General features: G+C 45.1%; 2 protein-coding genes across 3 annotated transcripts in view; one reads left to right on the top strand and one right to left on the bottom strand.

Annotated features, from left to right (window-relative positions):
- The window catches only part of LOC144988952 (NACHT, LRR and PYD domains-containing protein 12-like), a 195745-nt gene that overhangs the window by 42456 nt on the left and 134445 nt on the right, over positions 1–18844 (top strand). The window contains exons 9-10 of one of the 2 annotated variants that reach the window (XM_078940356.1): positions 8885–9061; positions 9333–9509. In XM_078940356.1, the coding sequence (XP_078796482.1) occupies positions 8885–9061; positions 9333–9509 (354 nt within the window). The remainder of the gene's footprint in view (positions 1–8884; positions 9062–9332; positions 9510–18844) is intronic. The other variant, XM_078940361.1, reaches the window with a different exon arrangement.
- Positions 124–8903, bottom strand: LOC144989396 (uncharacterized). The gene is made up of 3 exons (XM_078941786.1): positions 8774–8903; positions 4190–4414; positions 124–3391 (listed from the first exon to the last, which is right to left on the bottom strand). Exons 1-3 carry the CDS (start codon positions 8846–8848, stop codon positions 3353–3355), a joined length of 339 nt encoding a protein of 112 aa, XP_078797912.1. The 5' UTR covers positions 8849–8903; the 3' UTR covers positions 124–3352.

Here is an 18844-nt window from a genome sequence, read left to right as displayed (position 1 = left end):
GGTAACCCTAACCCTTTTCACACGATTAGCAAAACCAAAATGGAATGCCGTGAAAGAACAGGAAGTAGCAGTGAACCATCAAAATAAAAGTCTCTGTAATATTGATGAATCAGGACGACCTCCGATGTTTGAACAGGCTTTAATTCTAACACAGACTCGCCATTAACCTTGTACTTCAGCCACATGTACAACAGCGCCTCCTAGTGTGCATCTCAAGATAACTATCAACTCACATACGTCACATCCCCATTTTTAACAAGTAATGAAACAAATGAAACATTTGCATTATACAAAAAAAATATAACATCCCAAACCATTATAACATTTCCTTATAATGCTAAGTAACTGAGATTTACTCTCTGTATCTAACAGGTAATCTGACTTGTCTGCCAGATCTGGTTCTATAAAAGATAGATTGGTTAGAAGTCTCATTAGCCACGTTTCCATGGGCAAAAGTAATCGGAATGAACGCCTGATCGGAAAGAAAATGCGTCATGTAAACGCGCCATTCGGAATACTCTGCCCCGGTCAGACTCGTTCGGATCAGAATTTCTATCCGATGGAGATAGCTGGGTTATACCGATCGTTTATCCCATCGTTATTCATGTAAACAGTCATTCTGCTCGTGTGTCACTACTGCTCTGGTTTACGTCACGCATAAACGGTGTTTCCCTGAGAGAAAGCTTTGGAGCGCATAAGGGACCGACCAGCTGCTCTGCAGACGCCCCGTGAAAAGCGCTGCTCCGCTCTCGCCCCGCTGGCTCTCCCCTCTCTTTCACCCCTCACCAGGGAGATGCGGGGCAGGAGCACTTCGTGCCCCCCGACGCTCACTCGGTCCACTGGCACCCGAGTGAGCAGAGGAGCTGGATTAATAACTTCGTGTCTGATGGGAGGAGGATGTTTGTTAGGTGTGCGTTTTGTTGTCTTGTTTTGTTATGTGTGGGAGAATTCAGACTGCCAGCCGTCCCGCCGCTCTGGGTTAGCGGCTGCAGGACTCAGGAGAGCCGCCAGCTCACGCAGCGAGTTTGGGGAACCAGAAATCAATGTCGCTCAGTCCTTAGAAACTGTTCAAACAATCACATGGATTTGTGTTTCCAGTTGTGTCCCGACAAAATAAAGGCTGATGTTATTCCCAGACATTTACGTGCAGCCAGGATGCAGATTGCTGCGTTTAATGGTCCTGGATTTTGTGTCCATCAGGCCAATGTTGTTAGCCTGTGTTTATAGCCCGTCCTAACCCTTCTTCCAGCACTGATCACACGGATTAAATAAAACGATGAGCGAACAGGTGCTTCATACTATTCATGACATAATAAAAGCACGTTTGGAAGATCGTCTTGTATATTACGGAGCTGCTGCATAAAATAAATGTCTGTGGCAGCGGTTTGTTTACAACAGGACCTATTTCCTCATCCGGGAGTTTTTAACACTACTGCGCATGCCCAAATGATTCATCCGGACCGAAAGTGTGAGCCATGGGAACGTTTGTTCTAATCGCAAACAGCTTTTCTGTGCCCATGTGCACGGGTGAATTTTAACCCGACCATTGATCCCATCAAGATATTTTGCACATGTAACCGCGGCTAGTGTCATGAGCATGGACAGTCTGTTCATTGTCATTGGGTTGCTCAGTATGTTGACTCTCATCATTGTTGTTTTCCTCATTCAGACTCTGTCCCTCTGCTGGTGAAAAGGTTTCTTCCTCCGTTCTCCTCAGATGTTTCCTGTTTCTTCTGTAAAGTCTTCCATCAGGTGTACGAACCACAAATGAACGTGGTTGCTCATGCTTGTGGAGAACCACTGCAGGCTGCCATGTTGTTCCTCTCGGCATCCTTACATTCTCTCCCGAATGCAAGTCTGGAAGATTTCTTGTCTGTCTGTCGAAGTAAAGCTTTTGCTTCTCCTGTCTTCCTCTTAGGTGTTTCTGTGCTTTAGCTGATCCCTTAGGAGTGAGTAGAGAAGTGGAAGTTGGTAACTTTACTTTGAGTCTTCGTCCCATTAGCAACTGCGCCGGGGATAAGCCCACACTTTCCAGTGGTGTATTGCGAAACTCCAGGAGTGAAATATAGGGATCTCCTTTTCCATTTTCTGATTTCTTGAGCAGATTTTTGATTGTTTGTACTGTTCGTTCTGACTGACCATTGGACTGGGCATGTGTGGGACTAGATGTGACATGCCTGAATTCCCAGCTTTCAGCAAAGTCCTTGAACTCAGCACTGTCATACTGAGGTCCATTATCTGAAATCACAACATCAGGTATCCCGTGCCTGGCAAATATTGATTTCAGAGCCACTATGACACTGTGACTGGTAGTGTCTTTCAGTTTCATGATCTCTGGAAATTTAGAAAAGTAGTCCACACATAACACAAACTCTGCTCCTTTGTAGTGAAATAAGTCTGTGCCTACTTTCTCCCATGGTCTGTCTGGTACTGGGTGTGATAGTAATGGTTCTCTTGGATTACTGTTCTTGTTCTCGTTACAGACTGCACACTTTGACACTGTCTCTTCAGTGTGTTTGGACATGTTTGGCCAATATAAAATGTCTCTGGCTCTTTCTTTGCACTTGACCATTCCCAAGTGTGATTCGTGAATTTTTTCAAGCATTTCTTGTCTCAACCTTTGTGGAGCTATGAGCTTTGATCCCTTGAACATCAGTCCAGCTGTGTATGTGATCTCTTCCTTGAATGTCCAATATTGCCGAATATCTTTGTGAACAGCATGCCAGTCATTAGGCCGTCCTCTCTGAACTCTCTCTTTTAGATATTGTAGTTCTGGATCTTCTGCTGTAGCTTTCTTAAACTTATTCATCTTTTCCTCTGACATTGGCAGTTGAGGTGTAATCATGTTTACCTCCAGCTCTTTTCCCATCAAATCTTCTTCTTTCTCTCTTAAGAATGCTCTGCTCAGTGTGTCTGCAATATGGAGTTCTTTGCTGGGTTTGTAAGTCACTTTCAGGCTGTATCTTTGCAATCTCTGGAGCATTCTCTGTAATCTCATGGGTGCTTGGTGCAGAGATTTCTTAAAGATGCTCTCTAGTGGCTTGTGATCCCTTTCAACCTGAATTTCTTTTCCATAAACGTACTGGTGAAACTTCTCACAACCATACACAATTGCTAGCAACTCTTTTTCTATCTGAGCATATCTTTGCTGACAGTCAGTTAGTGCTCGTGACCCGTAAGCTACAGGTAGTTTCTGTTCAGTTTCAGGTTGTATTGTCTTGCTCTGTCCAGCAGCTTTCTCAGTCTGTGATCGTGTTCCTCTTTCGAGTCGCCCCATACTAGCAAATCGTCTATGATGTTTACAACACCATCCAGATCCTCAATCATTTGTGCTACCGCTCTCTGGAACACTTCAGGTGCTGATGAGATGCCAAAAGGTAGCCGTAGAAACCTGTAACGACCGATGGGTGTGTTAAATGTACAGAGCCTTGAGCTTTCATCATCCAGCTTGATCTGCCAAAATCCCTGGTTAGCGTCTAACACAGAGAAGTATTTGGCTTTTGGCATACGAGACACAACTTCTTCCACAGTGAGCAATGGATAATGTTCTGGTTTTATTGTTCTGTTCAAGTCTTTTGGATCCATGCATGTGTGAATTTTCTTGGGTGTAACTACAGTCACCATGCTGTTAACCCACTCTGTTGCCTCTGTCTGTCTTATAACTCCCATGTTTTCCATTCTCTGCAGTTCTTTAACTACTCTGTCACTCAGGGCTACAGGAATCCTTCTGGGTACAACCAAGACCGTCAAACAAATCATTATAGTCTTTGAGAATGTCTTGTTCTTTTCCAACTGCATATACTCTCTGAACTAAGCCTATTTTTAAGCATGTAGCTCCTCCAACTATAGTGCTCACATCTTCCTGAGTGATTTCAAACTCAATCTTTTGCTTTTTTCCTTTGTACTCACAGACTTTGTACTGCACAAATCAGTAAGGGATAGGTATATAACACAAATAAAACAGTGAAAAGGGCAACAGCAAACCTAAATTGAAAGTTCTAATGCAAACCATGAACATAAAACACCATTAAGGTTTGTTGCCCATTTTCCAACATTCTCCTCTGAATAAGAAACAGGAGCTCAGTCATGACCAGAAGTTTGGTTTCAGCGCTCCACAGATCCTGTGCTCATTTTGTTTTTGAGCCAAGAGTTTTGGGGAAAGCTTTTCTCCATTCACTTGCATAAGCACCTTCTGAATGAACTCGTAGTAGCATCTCAGTTCCTTGGGGTAAGCCAGGTTGGTTGCATAGATTACTCCAAGCATTGCTGCACATGCTCTGGCTGGAGCTCTTAGGTTTTCCATTAGGATCACTCCAACATCTGCAGGATCTTCTCCTTCAGCTTCTTTTTTGATGACATAAACACCCATGCTGTGCTTCTCCATGTCTCTCTGGACATCATCACACTGGATGTCCTGAGTAAGCAATATACACAAAACATTATTAACCAAGTGACATCACTAAAGAGAGGTATCCCGGCATTCCACGTTTTACATCTTGTGTCCAAAAAAAATAAATCTTTCTAATGCGAAAGGACCTAGCAGATTTAGAAAAGACAAAAGGCAATGGTGTTACTGTGAGTGGGGAGAAGTAACCTTTTCACAATATGTTAGAGATATTATTAGTCAGTGTGATGGTAACCATTTTTAAGAAAGAGGGAGGTGTGTGGAATTGTGGCAAATACATAGGAATAAAGCTGATGAGCCATTCGATGAAGTTATGAGAGTAGCTGAAGCTAGACTAGGAGCAGAAATGAACATTTGTGAGTAGCAGTATGGTTTCATGCCAAGAAAAAGCACTACAGATACAATATTTGCTTTGAGGATTTTATAGAGAAGTACAGATCTGGAGAAAGCTTATGGCAAGATACCGAGAGAGGAACTGTGGTAGTCTGGAGTGACAGAGGTATGTTAGAGCACAGAACATGTATGAGGGCTGTAAGACAGTGGGAAGGTGTGATGTAGGGGTGACAGAGGAGTTTGATGGGGGATTACATCTGGCATCAGCTCTGAGCCCCTTCCTGGTTGCAATGGACAGTGATGGACAGACTGACAGATAAGGATTAAACAGGAGTCACCATGTTTGTTATGGTGATTTGTACTTTGAGCAGGGAACAGCTGGAGGAGCAAGAGAGGTGGAGGTTTGCTCTGGAAAGGAGAGGAATGAAGGTTAGCCATAGTAAGACAGAGAACATGTGTGTGGATGAGAGGAACCCAAGTGGAAGATTGAGGTTCCAGGGAGAAGAAATAAATAAATAAGGTGAAACATTTGTAATATCTAGGGTCAATAGTCCAGAAGGATGTGCTAGAAGAGTTTCAGCTTAAATGAAAGGAAATGTGTAGAAAACTATAATGAGATCAGCCATGTTGTTCAGTCTAGAGACACTGAGGAAAAGACATGAAGCAGAGCTGGAGGTGGCAGAGATGAAGATGCTGAGGTTCTCCTTGGGAGGGACCTGGAAGGATCAGGAATGAGGACATCAGAGGGGCAGTACTTGTCAGAGGTTTTGCAGATAAAGTCAGACTGAGATGGTTTGGTCATGCCCAGAGGTAGAAGGATGCTGAGTCTAGAGCTGCCAGAGGTCTAGAGGAAAATCACAGAAGTTTATGGATGCAGTGATTAAAGACATGAAGGTAGCTGCTGTTGAAGGAGAGGATGCAGAAGACAGAGCTAGATAGAGGAAGCTGATTGGATGTGGCGACCCCTGAAGGGAAAAGCCCAAAGGAAAAGAAGAAAAATGTTAAGAAACTCAGTGAATGTCATATTTAAAGTGTTTGTTTCTCTTCAGCGATTTCAGATTTGGGAAGCAATTGTATTGGAGTGATACACATACCTCTTTGTTTTCCATGTAAAAGTCCCAAAGGTCACAGATAAACTACTGGCAAGGGAATTTTTAAACATCATTGATTCTTTTAACCTGGATCAAGCTATCACTGGATCAACCCATATCAAAGGTCATACTCTAGACATTATTTTAACATGTGGGATCTCAGTCCCCAATGTGACATGTATTGATTTGATCACGTCTGACCATAAGTGCATTTTATTTTCTCCAGAACTAAATGGTAATCCTCCTCATAAATCTCAGACATTTGTGAGCACTGTAACAGTAATCTACCCGACAATTACATGCATGCACTATGGTTCTGCACGCCTGTCCAGGCTCTCTGGCAGCAGGTATGTGCCGATCTATCAGTCTGGCTTAAGGTTTCAATCACGGCTTCAACGTCACTTTGTGTGCTTGGTGACATGAGTGCCATCGATGTAGAAGGAGGATTAGCATCTATCATTTTCATAACTCTTTGTATTGCTAAAAAAACTATTTTAATAAATTGGAAAAACAAGAAAAATATAAACATAAGTCAACACAGAAATCTGCTGCTTGATCATATCAGCTTGGAAAAAATGTCAGCCCAAGGTTCAAGTCACTTTGAAAGAATTCAGTCTCTCTGGTCTCCCATAGCTAACTCCATGACTTAGGGGGTGGGGGGGCGTGGTCGTCGCTGCTCCTTGTCCTGCTTCTTGCCTTTCTGCCGTGCCTGCTCGGGGGAGGGGCCCAGCGGCGCTGGATGGGCTGCCCATCTACACTTGGGGCTGGGATCGGCCCTTCCCTGGCTCTGGGACGAGACGGGACAATCCTCTTGGGACCCCCGGTCGCTCTGGGTGTCATCCGCTTCGGCTGCGGGGTCTGGGGTGGGGTGGGGTGGGGGGCTTGTCGGCCCTGTCCTGTGGGGGGGCATTCTGGGGGGGAGGGGGGCCCATTATTGGTACGGTGCAGGGGGGCTGACGGGTCTGGGTCTCCGCTGAGGCAATCGGTGTTTGCCTCGGCCAGTTGGCTGCCTCGGTCCCGTCCAGGCCTGATCAGAGCTCTTCTAGGGCCGGCGCTTGGGGGTGGGGCCTTGGGCTTGCTCCGGGGGGGGGGGGGACGCTTTCTGGCTCCTCTCTCTCTGTGTGGGGTGGGTGGTGCTGGGCCTGGGGTGTCGCCGCCTCCGGGGATGGGGCCCCTGGGCTGGGGCGACCTGGCCCCTTTGCTGGGGGGGGGGGGGGGGGGGGGGGCTGGGGGATGGCTGTTTGACCACCGGGGGGACAGTCTACCAGCTGTCCCCAACTTACCCCCTTCCTCATATAACCTCATATTAGGGTGAAGGGGTGGGGGGTTTAGCCTGTGATGCGCCTTGGGGGGGGGCTACTTGACAGTGGTCCCCCTCACATGGTTGCCGTATGGAGTGGGCCCCCCGCTCTTTCCAACATAAAACACACACACATGCACACACACTCCCTCACAAACACACATACACGCACACACATTTTGCAAGGAAGGGGGGACCTAGGACCATCTGTCCCCTACTCCTTCCCTGGTGGGGGGTACGGGCCCTTGGCAACGGCTGCCGTGTCCCCGGGGTGCCGCCTTCCTGGGCCCGGCGGTGCTCTCTCCGCTTGGGGGAGGGGGGGGGGGGGGGGTTCACATTACACCTGAGCTGGGGGTGTCCGTGTCCCTGGGGGGTGGGTTCTGGTCCTTGCTCCTGAGCGCTGGGCCCCGCCAAATTTCGACCTGCGGCTGAGCCTGGTCGGGCCATGTTTACAACACCCCTTGTGGGCCCCCTTTTTCCCCGGGGTGCTCTCATCCTGAGTGGGGGCGGCTGGCCCCGGCGTTGATCCTCCCTGGACCAACCGTGGGCCGGGTGGGTGGCTGCCTGGAGTGCGGAGCGGGTCTCCCTTGGGGAGTCCTGGCTCGTACCTGGGGTTGGGGTGGGGGGATGCCCAGAACTCCTGGGTGGTGATAGGGTGCTCGTCTGGGGCTGTGGTGGCTGGGGCTTAAAGTAAAATATGTCCAACACTCTACACATGCCTTTCACAGCAGAATGTGTATCAACTCCAGTTAGTCCAAAATGGTGCCGCCAGACTCCTAACCAAAACCAGAATGAGAGACCATTTAGCGTCTCTGCACTTGCTCCCTCCCTGAGTCCCTACCAGTATTTAAATCTCTTGTAAAATCCCTCCTCTATTGGCGTGCTTTTGATGATTAAATCTGGATTTGGATGTAATCTGGATTTCAAAAAGTGCTATATAAATAAAGTTTATTATTATTGGTATTATTAAAGGAGAACTAATGACTTTTGAGCTGTTTTTCTGCACAACCTGTTTCTTCCAGTCAGGATGAAGAGAGAAAGGAAAGTTTATCTCTGCTTCATTCTTTTCTTGTGGTGAAAATCTTTGAGTTTCTGCAGAGAAACTTCTTGTTTTATAGTTCAGGATCAACAGCTGCAGAAGGATTAAAAGAAGTCAAACACTATTTCTTTACTGGAAATGTTATATTTCCAGTAAATATTCCAGTTTTCACACTTATCCAGCACAGTTGTTGTGATGCAAACTGTTGTTGTTTATTCATTGATGCAAAAAAATCCTGAAATGGTCGCCATGCAGAACCTGAAAAGTCATAGAGATCACGTTTCAGTTTATCACCTTTATTATGTATTCTAAGTTGTTTTAAACACACAAAGAAATTAAAAATGATTGCTAATATTCCACTTCTGAGCTCATCAATATACAGCAAATTGAGCTTTTCTTTCAGTTTCTAAAAGTTTGAGATTTTTCACAGACAAGCAGCAGTTTCAAACTGACTCTTCCAGACACATGACATTTTTTTTACTTGTTCTTTAAGTTCACATCTTCATTTTCAGCTGAAAAAGTCTCATGTTGTGATTTTGCGCTTGATGAGGTTCTACTTTAAAACCAGTGGTGCTTTCATGCAAATAACTAAGCTGTTTTCTGACCTGGAGGTGTTTCTGGTTCCGTCCTGCTGCTGAGAGTTTCTTTGAGCCCAAACCGACCTGGACCTCCAGCTGCATCACTGCTCCTGAACACACTTTTCTGTCTGATTGCAGGTTGAAGAACTGCAGTTTGTCAGAGATCAGCTGTGAAGTTCTGGTCTCAGCTCTGAAGAAAACCCCGTCTAATCTGACAGAACTGGACCTGAGCAACAACCAGAACCTGCAGGATTCAGGAGTTGTTCATCTGTGTGGTTTTCTGGAGAGTCCTGACTGCAGACTGCAGACTCTGAGGTCAGTAAAGAAGCTGAACTCCCTGAAGGATGAGAAGAACGGATCAGGTGAAGAACTTTCTGATGTTTCACTGGAAGATTTTCTGTCTGCAGCCGTGTTGGAAACAAACTGATGATTGGTTCAGATTTTCTTCATCAATTGAATTGATTGTTCTGATGATTGATAGAAACTGATTTGTTTCAGTCAGGATCTTGTAAATCTGGTCAAAATCTATTTCCTGGACCTCCAGCTGCATCACTGCTCCTGAACACACTTTTCTGTCTCATTGCAGGTTGGAGGACTGCAGTTTGTCAGAGATCAGCTGTGAAGATCTGGTCTCAGCTCTGAAGAAAAACCCATCTAATCTGACAAAACTGGACCTGAGCTGGAACCAGAACCTGCAGGATTCAGGAGTTCGTCCTCTGTGTGGTTTTCTGGAGAGTCCAGCCTGCAGACTGCAGACTCTGAGGTCAGTAAAGAAGCTGAACTCCCTGAAGGATGAGAAGAACGGATCAGGTGTTATGATGATTGATAATGTAGTTGACTGAGTTTGATCTGTTGGGTGTTCAGTTGTTACTAATTTTTCTATGATCCGTCTTTTGTTTAAAGGCAAAAACGGTCTGTGGTTTGGAGAACAAAGACTTTTAGTGCTGCTCTGTACAATCATTTTAATATTTGGAAACATGTTAACAGAAAATGTAATTATTGAAAGAAGTAGACCATGTAGTCTCAATATGCAGAAAGTACTTTGTTCAAAGATAGAAACCTAAAAAACACTTATAAAGAAAATAACAAAAAGGGAGATTCATGATGCATTGAGGAATAATAAAGTTATTTAATTTTTAATCAGGGGCTGCACTCTTGCCTCACAGCAAGAAGGCCCCCGGTTCAAGTCCCGGCTGGGGGACCTGAACCTGAACCAGAATATCAATGGGGGACCTTTCTGTGTGGAGTCTGCATGTACGCCAGTGCATGTGTGGGTTTTCTCCAGGGAATCCAGCTTTGTCCCCCATCCAAAAACATGCTTCATATGTTCACTGGTGACTCTAAATCAGGAGTGCCCACACTCATGTGACGCCATGTGAGCTACTTTTGAGACGACAATGTCTAGAAGGTCTACCTGTGTGTGTGTGTGTGTGTGTGTGGTATTTTGAGACTAAAATACTGTTTAATAAACATAGTATTATGAACTATTAATACATTATGTTGTTTATGTACTGATAATCAAAAACTACACAGTAGAGTACACAAAAATACTTTTGAATCGACAGATGAGGCATTTCTCACAAAAGCAGAAAGCAATTGGGGGGCATGGCTTTTAAGCCTGCTGGCTGTGTGAGGAGTGCGTGCCACAGAAGGGGGGGGGGGGGGGGCTACGGAGCAGGCAGCAGGAGGAGACTCACGGGGGAAACACTGCAACTGTCCGGAGTGGAAGGATCATAAATGCATAGAATTCAATAAGATAATACTACCCTTATGCATGTCATTCAAGTACCGTACTTCTCAGTGATGATTTTGATTCACTGACGGATTCTTTGGAAGTACTTTTTATTTTATTTTTTGGGTTATTTATCTTTGCTGGCCTGCACTCTGTCGATTGTGATTGACGTAATGAGCACCCCTGCTCTATAGTGTCCGTAGGTGTGAATGTGAGAGTGCATGGGTGTGTGGTTGTGGCCCTGGGACAGACTGGTGACCTGTCCAGGGTGTCCCCTGCCTTCGCCCGAAGCGGCTGGGATAGGCTCCAGCAGCCATGTGACCTCGAAAGGGACAAAACAGTTTTAGAAGATGAATAAACATATCAGGAAAATTGATCGACACTATAGCAGGAGGTGGTGGACATGCAACCAGAACTTTGGTGTCAACAACCATGATAGGTTGATGATGACATTGAGGAAGAGGAATGAGAAGAATGTTTTTAACTTTAAAAACATATTTTACTAGTTTATCACTAATAAAAACATAAACAATTATTCACACAAAAAAGTAGCCATACATAAATCCACCATCACTTACAAGGCTTGGGGCAGAATGGTGCTACAAGGAAACAGGAGCATACGACGGTCGTAGCAGCATGAAGCTGAGAGCAGAGACTGAAGACTGGGCTGAGCAGGTTAACTGGAAGCCAGGCTGAGTGGTGAGCAGACAGGTAGACGAGGTGGCAGAGACAACAGAGCAGGTGAGTTGACTGAATGCTTGCAGTGCAACAATCCAGCAGAAAGTGACGGGCAGAGGCAAAGATTTAGAGGAGCAGGCACAGATGGAGGATATCAGACAATTAGCAGCAGCAGCCCTGACTCCCATGACACCAGAGTCTATTAAAACAGGATAAACGACCCGGTAGTCTAGAAAATGCCTTGAGCAGACATTGCAGAGCCACACTGAGACCCCATCAGCTGAAGGTTTGCCCGCTATTCTGCAGTTCCTGCTGACGAGAACTGCAAGTGTGGCTTCCTGGTAATATGGCTTCAGCGCGAGTTCTCGCATTTTATGGCGATAACTGCGTATATCCCCCCCCATCTGCTATCGCAGAGGTGGCCTGTGAGCTTCTTCACACTGTGGTGTCTCAGCTGCAGACAGCACACCCCCACTCTTTTTTTCCCATATCCGGAGACTTTAATCATGCTTCACTTTCCTCCACTCTCCCAAACTTCACCCAGTATGTTACGTGCCACACCAGGAACAGCAAGACACTGGACCTACTGTATGTAAATAAGATAAGATGAGATAGGATTTTATTGATCCCCGGGGGGAAAACAACAAGAAAAATAGCAGTTGGAAAGGTACGACAAACAAAGTAGCAATGGGTAAGAATAGTAATAATACAAGGTGGAAGTAAAAGTACAGGTCATAAATAACAGATTAAATAAGGCAATAAATAAAAGCAGCGGTTTTCTACAGTCCTAGACCGTGTTATTGTATAGTCTGACTGCTGTTGGGATGAAGGACCTCCGGTAACGCCCCTTTTTGCACTGGGGGTGCAGCAGTCTCTGGCTGAACAAGGTGCTCATAGTCCTCACCGGGCTCATCCTCACAGATGTGAAGGATGCCTGCAGCTGTCTCTCCCCCTCCCCAACTAGGTTATTCAGATCACAACCTGGTTCACATTTACCTGTCTATAAACCCGTGGTGAAACAACAACCTCCAACTACACGATCTGTGAGAAGGTGGACAGAAGAGGCCAGTGAGGAGCTGAGGGACTGGTTTGAGACCACAGACTGGGAGGTTCTGTGTGGATCGCATGAGGACATGGACAGTCTGACACACTGCATCACAGACTACATAAACTTCTGTGTGGAGATCGCTGTGCCCTCCAGGATGGTGCGGTGTTTCCCCAACAATAAACCATGGGTGACCCCTGAGCTGAAGACCCTGTTAAACCAAAAAAAGAGGGGACAAAGAGGAACTGAGGAGGGTGCAGAAGGAACTTAAAGTGAAGATTAATGAGGGCAAGGAGAATTACAGAAGAAAGATGGAAAGTCATGGAAGCGATTCTGTAGCTTAATTAAAAATAAAAGTCAAAACCAGGAATACTTTTCATTTTCAAAATGAAGCTGCATTTTTTTACAAAATTTTTCAAACTTAAAATGAAAAAGCAATCCTTCAAAATGCTCTTTCATTTTCTTCCTCAACACTTCTTATTCTGTCACTTGATTAAAATGAAAATGAAAATGGTTTTTGACATTTCATTTTCAAAAGGTTCTCTGCTAAATGTGTAGCAAAATTCATTTAGAAATGTCTAAATTGACAATTAAAATGGATTAACAGAAATGCTTTTATATTTTGCTAAATGTAGCTGCATCAAATGACTCAAAAATAAAATGAAAAATCAATATTTCAAAATGCTTTTTGATTTTCTACTTAAAACTGCTTATTCTGTCATAACTAGAATGAAAATGCAAAGAGGGGATTGCATTTTCATTTTAACGTTTTAACCCTGCAAACATTGTCACAATAATCAATTCGAATAAGCATTTCCAGAGGGGAGGCGGGCCGATGACCTCACTGCTATCTCCGTGTGTCCGGCTGCTAACAGACACACACAGACACACCAGGAGCAGTGGAGCTTTGAGTTGGTTGTGAACTTCTGATGAGTTTACACAGCTTCTCAGGACTACATAGCAGCATGTCCGCCTTCTGTGGACGCACCGCGGTAACTCCCCCCCGGACAAGCTTTTGTTCTGCGGACCGCCAGTTGCCTTCGCACAGCGGAGTGCGAAGCTCCCGATGATCGCTGAAGGCGGAAATGCTGCTGCGATCTGAGAAACCATCATATGAATTTGTGTTTCCAGTGGTGTCCAGAACAAAATAAAGACTGATGTAATTCCCACATATTTACATCCAAGATGCTTATTGCCCGTTCAGAGTTTTATGTACGTTCACGGCTAATTTTTTAGCTCATATTAGCATAATGCTAACCCGTCTTTTGGTCCTCCTTGTTGCAGCGAAGAAAAAAGCACTGACCTCACGGATTTAGAAAACATATGAGCGAGCAGGCCCTTTATTATAATCACAACAACAAAAGCACATTTAGAAGATAGTCTCCTGCAGCTTCGCGCTGAAAGTGTGTTGGTCCAACCAGCAAACGATTAGCATGGTGAAATCTGCTATCATGCTGTCATTGAACAGCAAAATCAGGGGTGCGTCAGGAGGAGGACCGCACAAGGCGGACATGCCGCTATGTTGTCCTGAGAAGCTGTGGAAAATCATTAGAAGTTCACAACCAACTCAAAGCCGTCTTCTCTGCCGCTAACACAGTCTGCTCCTGGTGTGTCAGACACACGGAGAAAGCAGTGACGTCATCGCCCCGCCTCCCCTCTGGAAATGCTAAATGGAATTGAATATTGCAACAGTGTTCGCAGGGTGGATGTTAAAATGCAAATGCAATTCCCTCTTTGCATTTTCGTTTTAATTATGAAACAGAATAAGCGGTTTCAAGTATAAAATCAAAAAGCATTTTGAAATATTGATTTTTTATTTTATTTTTGAGTCATTTGATGCAGTTACATTTTGAAAATGAAAAAGCATTTCTGGTTTTGACTTTTATTTTTAATTATGCTACAGAATCGCTTCCATAAACAAAAGAATGTGAAAGAGGTCTGGAGAGGCCTGAAAACCATCTCTGGACTCAACACAGACAATAGGTGCAATCAGGGTAACCAAGAGTGGGCTAACGAGCTCAATTCATTTTTCAATAGATTTGATCCAGGGCGACTCCCCCCACAACTACTCAGTCAACATCGGACCATTCCAAATCCCTGTGTCAGTCTGAGCTGCCACCCCCCACCTACTTATCAACGTCTGTGCCATCACACATCCCCAGGACATTAACCCCCCCCCCCAACCCCCTCTACAATCCCCTACTTCACATTGCATAGCTGACAGTACCCAAAAACCCCCACCCAGCCTCAACATAACAGAAGAGCAGGTGAGAAGAGAGCTTCAGAGGATCAAGACCAGGAAAGCCACAGGTCCAGATGGCATCTGCTCCAGACTGCTCAGGGACTGCGCTGACCAACTCTGCCTGGTTGTAGCGTCCATGTTCAACCTGAGCCTCGACATGAGGAGGGTCCCTGTGCTGTGGAAAACCTCCTGCGTGGTCCTAGTACCAAAGACCGCACAGGCAAGGGAGCCCAACCATTACAGACCTGGTGCTTTAACGTCTCACCTAATGAAGACCCTAGAGAGACTGATCCTGAATCACCCCCAGCCCCTAGTGAGCCCAGTGCTTGACGCCTGCAGTTTGCTTATCGATCAGGCATGGGAGCGGATGACGCTGTCATCTACTTGATGCACAGAACCCTGCTACACCTGGAAGAACCTAGAAGTACTGTCAGAGTCATGTTCTTCGACTTCTCCAGCGCCTTCAACACCATTCAACCATCACTGCTGAGGGGAAAGCTGGAAGGTGCTGGGGTTGACAACCGGGTGACCTCGTGGATTGTTGACTACCTCACCAACAGACCACAGTACGCGAGGTTCCAGGACTGTGTGTCTGCCCAGGTCGTCTGCAGCACGGGGGCTCCACAAGGGACAGTGCTCTCTCCTCTTCTCTTCACACTCTACACATCTGACTTCCACCATGACTCAAACAGCTGCCACATCCAGAAGTTCTCCATGACACAGCCATCGTTGGACGCGTTTCAGAGGGAAACTATCTGGAATACAAGAAGGTGATCAAGGACTTTGTGGACTGCTGTGAACTCAATCACCTTCACATCAATGCCACCAAAACAAAGGAGATGGTGGTCGACTTCCGGAAAAAGGCTTTTCAGTCTCCTCCAGTGGTCATTCAGGGACTGGACATGGAGAGGGTGGATGTGTACAAGTACCTGGGCGTCCACATCAACAATAAACTGGACTGGTCAGACAACACAAGGCCACTACTCAAGACCTGGACAAGTTGGTGAAGAGAGCTAGCTCTGTCCTGGGCTGTCCCCTGGACTCAGTGGACTCTGTAGGTGAGAGGAGGATGCTGACCAAGCTATCCAGCATCCGGAACAACCCCTCTCACCTTCTGTATGCAACAGTGAGGACCATGAGTAGCTCTTTCAGCCAGAGATTGCTGCACCCCCAGTGGAAAAAGGAACGACACCGAACAGCAGTCAGGCTACACAACAACACGATCTAGAGGCCCGTACACACCGGGACGAATTTCGAGCGCGATTTTTCGCCGACGTTTAACGCCTCGTGACTAAACAAAGGGCACCAATGAGAGTGTGCACACCGACGCGAAAAACGCCACGCGTCAAAGCGTCATTTTTTAAAAAACGCCTCGGGTTCGTTTTTTTGGTTTTCATTGGTCTAAAACTATACGACCAATGAGAATGGCGCTTTTGCACACGTGTCTGGATCTTCTGAAGTTACAATAAAACACTGGGGGCGCTCAAACACAAAACTGCCTTTCTGAGCACACATACGTCATGGCGAAGAAGATAGACGCCAAGTATTGTCTACACTGCTGCAAAGAAATAATAATGGACATTCTAAAATATCCCCGAAAACGCTCATGATACATTTTCAGCTCTTGTACCAGTCGATAAAACTCCCCATGTTCTTCTCTTCTCGTAACTATGGGATGTACCCAAAATCGGCGTCTTTCATCATTCAACAGAACAATAATTTCTTCATCTCTGGAACTGGAGCTGGAGCTACTGGTGCTAGAAATATTCGTGTTTTCTTTGGATTATTCTGACAAGCGCGTAAATACTCGCTCTCTTCTTCTGAGTGAAAAGCGACTTTAAGAAGCGTAAAGTTGCGCGGCGCCACCTTGTGTACATGAGTATTTCTGTTTACATTAAGCGCCATCTAATGTCAGGGAATGAAATTGCATGTTCGCTCGGCTCATCGTCAGTGAAAATCGCCTGGGTGTGAACACAAAAAACGTGGCGAAAAACGCTGGCGAATAATGGCTGGCGAATATTCGTCCCGGTGTGTACGGGCCTTAGGACTGCTGATTTGCTGTTAAGCAGTAGTCTCTTCAATTTAATCACGTTCTTTCTACCCTGCTCCATAAATTAATTAAAGGATGGAATTAATCATATTATAAAGTGCAAACACAGATGTTAAGAGAGCAAAAGAAACCCTCTCACCAGTAGTGGTTTGGGATTTGGGCAGATGTCCCTTCATTTGGGAGAGACCCACAGTTGAACTGATTCCCTCCACCCCTCCCTCTTTCTCTTCACACACCTTAATTGGTGTGATAATTGGGACGCCAAGTATCAGGTTTCAGGCCATTCCAAATACTGTGACATCACAAATAGAAAACCACAACAGCACGGCTGGAGGAGGAGGCTGCGGGGCAAATTCTAGCTTATAAAATATTTTAAAACTCAGTATTTGCATGACATTCTATAACCCACAGTTTCAATCAATCAATCAAACTTTATTCATAAAATAGCGCTTCTCATGCATTTTGTGCAGCTCGAAGCGCTTTAACATTAAAAACAGAAAACACACATTACAGTAAAAACCCAACCCACCCTTAACCCTTCCCACTCCCCTCTGGTAAAACACATGACCCATGGCCCCCACGTGTAAATTTAAATAAATAAGCAAACAAACAGGTAAGGCTTGGCTCTGCTGTGAGGAAACAGTATTTGGGAATCTCTTTATACCAAGAGCCAGCCTGGCCATGGGGGCATCGCCACAGCGCCCACCCAGACTGGGACAGCAACGGAATCCACTTCACAGCTGTGAAGCTGCAAAGTTAGACCCCAGCTGCCCCAGCAAGGGTAAGAACTGCAGCAACAACCGCTGAGCAAGCCGGCAAGCTCTGGAGGAAAAGATCCCCACAAGAAACACTGGGGCTAAAAACATAAGATACTAAAATTAAAAACATAAGATGTATATAAAAACATAAAACTGAGAATAAGATGCATAAAATGAAAATAAATACATAAAATAGCCTAGACTAAAACTAATAGAATAAATTAGCAATTAAAATCAACTAAAAGCTAAATTAAAAAGGTGGGTCTTGAGGCTCTTCTTAAAAACCTCTACAGCATGGGGTGTCAAACTCATTTTGATTCGGGGGTTCGTTTGTTTACTCAGTTGGAAAAAATGCCTCAACCAACATAGTAGCCTAATCACTTGGGGCCAATGGATCTCAAATAAAATTAATTTCCATAAAAAAAGTTGGTCTCTTCAATTTTATACAGACTGAATATTTTACATCTGACACTGAAGAAATCCAAAAACTTTTCTCTATGGTGATTCTCTTAGTGGTGCTGAATGTCATATTCTTTGAGCACTGCAATGTTGATGACATACAAAGCATTTGGGTTTTGCATTCAGCTTCGTGAAAGAAATAAAAAAAAACCCTGTCCATTTATCCTGGAAGGCTCTTCACTCCACTTCACTTTCTGACAATATTTTGGTCATTAGGGTGTCGATAATGATCATCCTTATAGCAAGATAACAGTGGTAAGGCTCACAGGGAACCAAACTGCATCTTACCCAGACTCGGAGGTGTTGTGTTTCGCTTTTGGCCCATGCAGATATATGCTGTTTCACCAGTTTTGCTTTTCCTTTGCTCCCCCTAGTGGCGGAATTGCGCATTTCGGTTATTTCTTTAAAAAATCATAACTCATAGGAATTATAGGAATGGACTAAAAACCAGCTTTCTTTTTTAATCATCCTTATAATTTTTACTCTTCATGTGTCGGCCAGAATAGACCACCTGGCAGGCCGGATCCGGCCCGCGGGCCATATGTTTGACATCCCTGCTCTACAGTCTCTGCGGCCCTGAGGGTCTCCAGCAGACTGTTCCACAGGCGAGGACCGTAATGGTGGAACAAAGCCTCACCATAAGTTTTGGTCCTCACCTTAGGGACAACTAAGAGGCCAGCACCGGAGGACCTCAGGGTCCACGAGGGCTCACACTTTAAAAGAATATCGTTTAAATAAGAAGGCCCAAGACCATAAAAACATTTATAAACCATTAAAGGAATTTTAAAATCAATCCTGAAACGCACAGGGAGCCAATGCAGCGATTTTTAAAACCGGTGCAACATGTTCCCGCCCTCTGGTTCTCGTCAGAACTCATGCCGCTGAGTTCTGCAATAGCTGTAGATTTGAGATTGACTTTTTGGGTAAACCAGAGAGCAGGGCATTACAATAATCTAAAAGACTAAAAATAAAAGCATGCATTAGCACTTCTGTGCTGGCAAGAGAGAGGAACGGGCGACTCTGGCAATGTTTTTGAGATGATAAAATCCTGTCTTAACGATATTTTTAATGTGTGGGATAAAATTTAGCTCAGAGTCAAAAAGTACGCCCAGGTTTCTCACACATTGAGAAGGT

Source organism: Oryzias latipes, chromosome 2 (assembly GCF_053564925.1).
Source record: "Oryzias latipes strain Hd-rR chromosome 2, Olatipes_Hd-rR_3.1".
Classification (NCBI taxonomy): domain Eukaryota; kingdom Metazoa; phylum Chordata; class Actinopteri; order Beloniformes; family Adrianichthyidae; genus Oryzias; species Oryzias latipes.
Note: the sequence above shows the minus strand (reverse complement) of the source record. Positions and strands in the feature narration are given on the sequence as shown.